This window comes from Vespa velutina, chromosome 6 (genome assembly GCF_912470025.1).
Source record: "Vespa velutina chromosome 6, iVesVel2.1, whole genome shotgun sequence".
Lineage (NCBI taxonomy): Eukaryota > Metazoa > Arthropoda > Insecta > Hymenoptera > Vespidae > Vespa > Vespa velutina.
The window spans coordinates 5,054,613-5,064,612 of record NC_062193.1 but is presented as its reverse complement, the minus strand read 5'-3'; the positions used below and the strand labels follow the sequence as shown (position 1 = coordinate 5,064,612).

General features: G+C 36.5%; 1 protein-coding gene across 5 annotated transcripts in view; it reads left to right on the top strand.

Annotated features, from left to right (window-relative positions):
- Positions 1-8,788, top strand: part of LOC124950192 (1-phosphatidylinositol 4,5-bisphosphate phosphodiesterase epsilon-1-like) — a 23,833-nt gene extending 15,045 nt beyond the window's left edge. For 3 of the 5 annotated variants that reach the window (XM_047496601.1, XM_047496598.1, XM_047496600.1), the window contains 13 exons: positions 503-961; positions 1,579-1,934; positions 2,067-2,168; positions 2,245-2,530; positions 2,611-2,819; positions 3,014-3,309; positions 3,402-3,628; positions 3,879-4,106; positions 4,584-4,808; positions 4,976-5,279; positions 5,431-5,788; positions 5,899-6,222; positions 6,405-8,788. In XM_047496601.1, the coding sequence (XP_047352557.1) occupies positions 503-961; positions 1,579-1,934; positions 2,067-2,168; positions 2,245-2,530; positions 2,611-2,819; positions 3,014-3,309; positions 3,402-3,628; positions 3,879-4,106; positions 4,584-4,808; positions 4,976-5,279; positions 5,431-5,788; positions 5,899-6,222; positions 6,405-7,914 (4,884 nt within the window). In that variant the 3' untranslated portion in view covers positions 7,915-8,788. The remainder of the gene's footprint in view (positions 1-502; positions 962-1,578; positions 1,935-2,066; positions 2,169-2,244; positions 2,531-2,610; positions 2,820-3,013; positions 3,310-3,401; positions 3,629-3,878; positions 4,107-4,583; positions 4,809-4,975; positions 5,280-5,430; positions 5,789-5,898; positions 6,223-6,404) is intronic. The other 2 variants (XM_047496599.1, XM_047496602.1) reach the window with 2 other exon arrangements.
- The last annotated feature ends 1,212 nt before the right edge of the window (positions 8,789-10,000 follow it).

Genomic DNA, 10,000 nt, shown 5'->3' with positions numbered 1-10,000 from the left:
ATTTATAATGTTTACGATAAGCCATTAATAATGATAATGAAACAAAACAAGAAAAAAAAAAAAAAAAGAATCTAACGATAGATTTATCCGTAGTTATATAATTTTACACAACGCAAATATCGTTGTTAAAAATAACTCGTTGAGATTTAAGTCAATGTTTTACTGTGGTTAAAAAAATTAAAAAAGAAGAAACGAACAAACAAACAAACAAACAAATAAACGAACAAACAAATAAATAAAAAAATAAAAAAGAAATTAAAAAATGATAGAAATCATTCTATATCTTTTATATATATATATATATATATTTTATCAAATTTATTCGCATAACGTTTATTAACGAGATTTTTTATATTTACAATGTTTAGATAATAATAATAATAATAATAATAATAATAATAATAATAATAATAATAATAATAATAATAATAATAATAATAATAATGATAATAATAAAGGAAAATATTAAAAAAAGAAAATTTTTCTTCTTCTTTGTTGTCAGAGCGATACCGAGCGAAAGAACAACCGCGAGAGCACGAAAGAGAACGCGAAAGAGGTTGGGCCAATTGAAAATGTAGCATCCTCTGGTACATCGGTCGGTCCGCGTATAGACGTCGAGAGTAATACCGAAGCTCCTTCAGGATGGAGCTCGACTAGGAGTGGCTCTTTGAAAAAGATAAACGAGTCCTACGATGCGAACGCCATCCTGGAAAAAGTTGCCCTCTTTCACAAGCATCGACACGCTCGTGGAAGGGATGCAACAACTGGTTCCCTTCACCGCACCCTTAGTTTACACACAACAGCGATCGAACAGACCTACATGGCCGAAGAATGCGATGAGAACGATTATCATCTCGATCTCGATTCATATAAACCGGTCCAACCGATCCTGGTCGATCATGGGGTTGCACTTTTCCCGGTAGCCGCACCTCACACAGGAATGGATCTTCACATCTTACAGGTAATCATACGTAATAAATACTTTTAAACTTTTCAAATAGATTGTTTTCATTTTAATTAATTTATCCTTACGTAAGTACGTATACGTATATTTGCGAGAGATTAATTAACGTAATTACCATTAAAAGGATATATAATGTTAAATGATTGAAAGAAATTTATCTTTGTCTACATATTATATATCTCGAGCGCTAATGGTTTTTTTTTTTTTTTTCTTTTTTCTTGCATTATCTTTACCTCGTTCTACTTTAGCATTTTCAAAAGTGGCTATGAGAATCGTTCCAAGTCGACCGCGATGGGGAGTAGAAAAAAAAGAAAAAGAGAAATAAAGAGAAAAAGACTATTTGCTAGGAACAAACTGTGAACTTTAAACGAAAGGGGATCGTGACGTTTAATTATGTTGATTCGAACTCTACTATATTCGTGCTTAACTACTTCTCCGTTCTAACTACTTGTTTGCCATAAAAGGTGTAAAATATCGTAAAGAAAAGGACCCGGCGTTATTGGTATCCTAATAAATCTAAATGAAATATTTATTTACTGGGATAAGGCAAAATGAATGAAATTTATATTAGATCGTTGAACGTTCTAATGATAAAGAGAAAATAATGCAATTAGGTGCTACATCATGGTACAACTTTGGTACATTGGGATTGTGAAAGTGGCACTTCGAGAACGGCCTTGGTATTCGCACGAGTAGATCGAGCGTGCGGTACCTTCGTCTGGGAGAAACCACCGTGGAGTCCATTGAAAACGGGCCAACTCGGTGGCACTGCCTATACCGAGTTCTCGATCACGGCCAATCCCGAGGAAATCGTACCAGATAGCTTGGTTACCAGATACGCGGTACAACAAAGTGACTGTGCTTCGGTCACTTTGGAGGAAGGATATCTCGATTTGGCCTCCGTTAAAGAAATCATGATCGGTTGTTGTGACCGTGACAGAGAGGCCGATCTTAGGAGCATATGCAAGAGGTAAAGGATCAAAAAATCTACATACTACACTAATGTGTATCATAAAACGATCCTTATTATGAAAAAAAAATCAAAGTATAACTCGTGTAAGTTTATTTGAATTCTCGTCATTATCTCGTATCGTTCATATAGGTACGGCCTACCTGGCTCAGATTCCTGTATCGGCCTCATGTATGGTTCCAGTCTACCTGACAATCGATTGCTCTTTTTACTTTGTCCTCCGGCCCTTGGCAAGTGAGTAATGATTTTCGATAAGAAAGATTTGATCGGATAAAGGACAAATTGAAAGATCGTTATCACTTTATTTTAGAATATGGTATATGGGACTTTGTTGGATATTACGAGGCCTGAAACGACAGCGACAGTTAACAGATCGTAGATCGCGTTGGTTAAAAGAAAAATATCTACAATTATATTTCAAAGAAGGTTGCCTCGAGCCTATGACCGCCGATGCGATACGAGTATTTGGTGGTCGCGATTGGTCAATGACCGAAAGTGTTGGAACCCTTTCGCCAACTAGCAGCGGTAATCTACGTAGACGAAACGTTAAAGGAAAAAAGACCAAATCCATCAGCAACATTCATGCACTGACAAAAGTACGCTTATTAGAAATAAAATAAACTTGAAACTGCAACAATCTAATGAGAATAATGATATACGGTCTCGGACCTTTCAGGAGCTCAGCTTTAAACAGTACGACTCCTCATCCTCGGATGGCGGCTTATCTGCCGCTCCTCTTCGTCACATAACTGGCAGCAGAGAATCCTTGACGAGAATAATTCCAGCATCGCCGAGATCCAGCAGAGATCGAATTCCATCGCGCAGTCCACCCGGTTCGACCGAAAGAATAGTCACTTCCAACTTGCCTTATTCGAGTTTACAAAGGTATCTATTTTGTTTCTATTTTAAAATGAAAAAAGGAAGAAATATATATACGTATACATACATATATATATATATATGTGTGTGTGTGTATGTGTGTATGTGTGTATTTATGTATATATGTATGTATATATATATTCAGCTATGTATACTTATACTTTTCACTTTTTCATTCTATCGCAATCACTTGGAAACAGCTTACTTTGCGTTCCTAGAGACAAGGACAGAAATGGTGGTGGAGTGCCAGGTGGATCGGAAGCTCCTTGGCAGGTGAAAACACGTGCCACTTCCATTATGTATGAGACCCAGCTGAACTTTGTCGAGTTCGTGGCACTTTTCCGATCGTTCAGCCTTCGAGCTAGAAAGGACCTACGTGATCTCTTCGGGCAGCTAGCGATCACGTGCCGAAGTCAAAGCGACGGTTCTCTTCGAGACTTTAGTACGCGTCCGGCCGTATTGAGACAGGCCAGCGATGCAACTCCACAAAGAATCGGTAGGAAATGAAAATAATAACTATTTCAACAAGAGAATCAATATTTTGAAACGTTTATCCGCATTAACATGTATTTTCTATTTCTAACGAAGGACTTTTAACGAGGAACAATTCAATCGATTGTCACGAATACAAGAGCAGTAGTAACCTTCACAAGAAGCAAATCTTTGACGCAGTTGCAGCAGCGAGTATAGTTAACAATTGTTCTGGCGTCGACACGTCCAAGTCCCAAGTAATCACTCTAGCCACGTTCACAAAGTTCCTCGAATCTCGACAACAAGAAAAGCTTACCGACGACGAGATCAAAGCCCTCGTCAAGGTAAATTTCTGAACTTTTCCATCTTACTCTAATTACCAATCAACTAAGTTACCTGTTCAGCTACCTACCTATCTACCTACCTACCTACTTATTTACCTACTTTCAATAAACGAACAAGTTGAAGATGAAATTAGACGAGAACGATTACAAGATACGCGCTGGAAAAAAAAAAAAAAGAAAAAAGCAAAAAAAGAAAGAAAGAAAAAAAATCGCGATCAGGATTTCATCTGTTTGTACATTCTCATTTTAGAGGCACGAACCAGATCCAGTTTTGCGCACACAGTGGTGTTTATCTTTCGAGGGTTTTGCACGATACATGATGGACAAGGACAATTACGCTTTCCCAAACGAATACGCGACGCCATCGGAAAGCGAAATGCAACAACCCTTGTCTCAATATTACATCGCAAGCTCGCACAACACTTATCTGACTGGTCATCAGCTCAAGGGCGAATCATCCGTCCAGCTTTATTCACAGGTCACAATTTCTTAAGAAATATCATATATTATATAGTAGATAGAAAATGTCTTAATATCTTTAAAATCGATTAAACTTATGACCCACTCGTTCGTTCTCGATTCTTCGATTTGACCTGTCGTTTGACCTATTAGCCTTCAAATACTAACAAGAATCAGCCATTTCCGATCGATTCTATGCCTGATCCTTCCATTTTTAACCTTTCGAAATCGGCGCCGTCCTTCGTTCGATCTTATCAAATATCCAATAGATTCGAATAGTACGTTTGATACGGTCGAAGTTTCGTTTCGACTTTAATTAAATCGTAATCGATCTTATCCTATGAAATTAGTTAGGTCTGTTATGTAACTCCATCCACAGGATCGATATCGACTTCCCCTTTCGAAACTTTTTATTTTACTAAATTAATCTTAAAAATTGAATCGTATATAGGGAATCAAACGATGCAAATTCAAATTCGTGATATCGATCTTTTAGGTCCTTTTGACCGGATGTCGATGCGTAGAACTAGACTGTTGGGATGGCGACGATGGATCGCCTCTCATTTATCACGGTCACACCTTTACCACCAAGATACCTTTTCGATTGGTCGTAGAAGCGATCGACAGAAGTGCATTCGTCAGTTCACCATATCCAGTCATACTGTCTATTGAAAATCATTGCTCCCAGAGTCAACAAGCACGAATGGCACATATCTTTCAGGTATAATTCATTGCGATATATCAATTATCCTCTAAGCTATTAATTTCATTCTCATTTTATACATACTAACATACATATATACATACATACATATATATTTACATACATACATACATACATACACATCTATTATATACGTACGAAATAAAATTTTCTATTGATTACAGTCGGTCTTTGGTGAAAAACTCGTAACGAAGTTTCTATTCGAAACGGATTTCGGTGAGGATCCTCAGTTACCCTCGCCTTCACAATTGCGATATAGGATATTGATCAAAAATAAGAAATTAGTAGTGGATCCAACTGGACCGTTAGTTCATCCCCCGGTATCCTATCGTGGTAAAATGTTGATGACAGATCGTGCATCGTCTATGAAACAAATGCGAACGGACGTAAGTAGCACGTCTGTACCCGAATACTTCAGTGAGGACGAGGACGATGAGGAAGATGACGATGAGGACGATAATATCGATGGTAATAATTTATATTACATTCTCTTGAATATAATAATTGAAAAAAAAAAAAATATTATTTTTCTATCTCTCATTCTTTTCTTCTTTTCTTTTCCCTACCTTTTTTCTTTTTCTTTTTTTTTTTTCTTTTCTTTTCTTTGGTTCGTTTCCAGACAATTCAATATCGAGCTACGAGAGATATTTGGGTGGTAATCCATTAATACAAAGCCGTCTAAAATCGGATATGGCAGTCGACGATAAAATTCAACCGAAGCAGAGCAGTCAAATTGCTAAGGAACTTTCGGATTTAGTTGTTTATTTACAAGCTATTAAATTCCGTGGTCTAAACACAACACCGGGAACAGGTACCTCTGGGAAAATTCGTCATCCTTCTCATACCGGACCCGTTCAAAGACACAGTATCGCTGGAATTGGTACCAGCGGTGTTGCTTCCTCTACGGGATCGCCACAATCACTTTCAACGTCTGCTTCGATCGCTAGCGGTGGCAGTAATATCGATAATCTTTTCAGGTTTTATTCTATTTCTATGATGCATTGAAAGAAAAAAAAAAAAGAAAAAAAAAAAAAAAAAGAAAGAAAAGAAAAACAAATTAATATTATTTTTGATCATTTTCTATCAGGTCGACACGCGGCGTACCAGCGTGCTTCCAGTGCTCGTCTTTAAACGAAAGCACTGCCAAAAAAATTTGTAGAAAGCAGCCATTGGGTGTCGTAGCACACGCGGAAACACAATTGGTTCGAACATATCCAGCTGGAATGCGTATCGATTCGACCAACTTCAATCCTGTAATCTTCTGGGCATTTGGTATACAAATGGTAGCGTTGAATTATCAGACCGACGATGCAGGATTGAATTTGAATGCTGCCATGTTCGAACAGAACGGACAATGCGGATACGTGAGGAAACCTTCGGTAATGTGGGACAAGAGTCATATGATGTATAGGTACGTTGAATTATTTATTAGGTGTATTATGAATAAAATGACAGATAGAATGTGTAATCTTTTTTTTTATCTTATGTTCTTTTTTTCTTTCTTTCTATTTTTTCTTTTTTTTTCTTTCTTTTTTTTTCTTTTTTTTTTTTCTTTTTTTTTTTTTTCTTTTTTTATTCATTCCGTATTTACAGACGTTTCAATCCATGGGACAAAGAATTCGATGGTCTTCACTCCGCTCATTTGACTTTATCGGTAGTGTCGGGACAATACGTTTCACCAACAAATTTCTTTGCCAGTACGTACGTCGAAATTGAGCTGGTGGGCATACCGATCGATTGTGCAAAACACAAAACAAAAGTCATACAAAGTAATGCCCTTAATCCAATTTGGAACGAAAAATTCTGCTTTCAAGTAATGTTCAAAGATCTAGCCTTTCTAAGATTTGGTATAGTTGAAGCAAGCTCGCATCATTTGATAGCACAACGCGTTATGCCTTTGAAATGTCTTAGACCAGGTTACAGACACGTTAGATTGCGTTCGTGCAAAAATAAACCATTGGCATTATCCACGTTATTTATATATTCACGACTTGAAGAGGAAAGTCTCGATTACAATACCTGCTGTCGTGATCACAAGGAAACGTCTTCAAAACGACCGTCGTCGGGAAAGGAACCGGACAAATTGACCAGCGTAGATCCAGGTCTCGGTGGTGTCACGTTAAAGAGAAGAATGTTTTTCCTTATGGTTTATCACGTAATACCGGAGGAACCGTATACTATTTTAAAAGTAACCCAAGAAAGTACTACTCAAGAGGTAATGTTGCAAGCGTTACAAAAGGCAGGAATATCGGCGGAACACGTGGACGAATATATTCTTGTGGAGGAGGTGTCACGTGGATGGGAAAAACGAGATAGAGAGGAATTACCAACTCAAAGGGTTCTCGATCCAACCGAACATCCTCTTCAAGCGCAAGCCCTATGGAAAGGACAGGGTCGATTCTTATTAAAACGTGTCGGCGATGATCCAAGTAGCAGAGCTTGGCTTGCATCTATACGAAGTACAGCTGGACATTCAAAATTGGATACAAATTCACGGGATCATTCAACTCATATATGGGACGAAGCAGACACTTTTCTAGTTTGCATTTACAACGTTTCACCCGAAATACCGTACGCGATTTTACGCGTACCGGTTAGTAGTTCCGCACAGGACGTATTAGCCCAAGCACTTGTTAAGGCAAGAAGAATGGAGGATCCAATGAAATTCGCTTTGGTAGAGGAATTGGAATGGGGCGGGGCTGGCGCCGTTGGTAGTGGTAATCGTCAATTAAGAGTCCTTAGAGATGACGAGAATGTTTACAGTACGCAAGCGTTTTGGAAGACTCTCGGTCGATTTATATTGAGGGAAAGAGAACAAGCAATACCGAGACGACATTTGTTGCCGGCAACATTAGACAGGCTCAGTAAGGGTTTCTCCGTTGGTAGATCAGTATCTCTTCCTGGATCTAGCAAGGAAAAGGTTCCAGTTAGCGAGGCATTATCCGATCCAACATCAAGAGGTTTAAGACATCGTTTATTAATGCCAGGTCGTAGACGAGAAGTCCATTCCGACGGTGAGGATACCCGCGAATCTGATCTATTAAATGCTGCCCTTCATTTAAAAAAAGTCTCATTGAGAAAATTAAGAGTATGGAAGTCATAGTGGCAGTCACGGGCGACGTCGATAACATCGATCTTCGCCGCTCGGAGAAATCAGTTTTAAATGATCTATTCAAAATTAATATCGGACATCTCTAACCAAAACATAACAAAATAATAACAAAAAAATCAATTAGAATCGAATTAAAGTGAAAATGAAAGAGAAAACAATAAGAAAAATTGCAATTTGTATACGAATTCGTACGAATAGGACAAAGTCATTATTTCCTCTATCTAATGATATAATGTTATCAAACAAGAAAAAAAAAAAAAAAGAAATATAATGATTGTTTATATAATTGTGGGCATTACCGAATTGTAGAAAAAAAATTCGATTCCATTCGATTCGATTCGATTCGATTCCGATTCAATTCGTCAATGGAAAATAATTTATTACCTATTATTTGTTTATTATCGAATTCGCACTTATTATATTCAATTCAATTCGTGTGGCTATACAATAAGATCATTAAATAATGATGATGTTCCGAATATTATAAATATATCGAAGAATCAATCAAGAAATTATTCAATATTATATAAAATTTCAATTTGAAGTAATCACAATGGAAATTTCTTTCAATTTTCTATAAGCAAATTCAAAGTCAAAGAAATTAAGTCGATCTATATCTATGTTGGACCATTATCACACGTTGCGATAGTGTGATAGTCGTGGATTAATAATATGGATACCGTATTATGGTTTCTCGTGTCGTCGTGTCGGCAAGAAAAACAAAAAAAGAAAAAAGAAACAAACAAAAAAAAAAGGACAAAAAAAAGAAAGAAAGAAAGAGAAAAAAAAGAAGTTAACAAAAAGCCAAAACCCATGGGCTTTCTTTATAACGCGTCAGTATTATTTCTTAGTACAATTTCACACACACATACATATATATATATACACACACACACACTCTTTCTATCCCTCTCTCTCTCTCTCTCTTGCTCTCTCTCTCTCTCATTTTCTCTCTCTCTCTCTCTCTCTCTCTCTCTCTTTCTCTCTCTTTCTATCTCTATCTCTTTCTCTCTTTTTCTATCTCTATCTCTTTCTCTTTTATTCTTCTTGTCATAAAAAATATTATCTACGTGAGAGCATTATCGTTTATTTCTTAGATATAAAAGGAAAGATCATGAACTCATTATCGTATTTATTACTATTATTGGAAGAAATTAAATTTCTATATATGTACATGCATATATAGTTACGTATATAGATAAGTATATACGTAGATCGGTAATGTTTGCAGAATCGATCGATATTTACTTTCTTACACGCATGTATAAGCGCGAGCGCGCACGCACATACATATATATAGACTCATGCACATACACACACACACAGACACACACACACACACATACAAACAAACTACAGTCTCCTCCTCTTTATCTTTTTAAGAGAGAACATAATCAGTAGATTGTATATATTATACAAAGTCGAGGAGTGTCGATTTTTCGTTTCTTTCGTGCTTACGCGTTCGAATAAAGTTGCTTTAAAAAGAAGAAGAAGAAGAAGAAGACGGTTCGTTCAGAGTACCGAGATAGCCTAATTTTTGTTAATTAACATTAAATAAACTCAATAGCGACAGACGGTAGAATGATGAAATTGATAAGACGAGATATCTGCCAACGATGCCACAAGAATCTCGTTCCGTCTTCCAAACGTGTCCTAAATAATATCTATTTTCAAAGAATTACCGACTATTATCTACAACTAAATCCGTATTAATCCAATCGATATGATCGTAATAATTAAATGCAAGATATAAGAAAAGACAAAATTTGTCTCTTTCTCGACGTCTCGTGACATCGTTGAGCATCCATAGAACGGTACATAATATACATATATATATATATATATATATATATATATATGTGTGTGTGTGTGTGTGTGTGTGTGTGTGTATATGTATATACGTATATATTCGTTTGAAAATAAATAACCATAAAGAAGAGAGAAAATAAACGAGCATTATTGCGAATTAGTTGTTATCAATGTGAAAGATAAGAGAAAAAGAAACGTGTATGTGTACATAAGCGCAAACGAATAATGGCTACTAATAACGATAATTAAACGTTATGTATTTTAATTG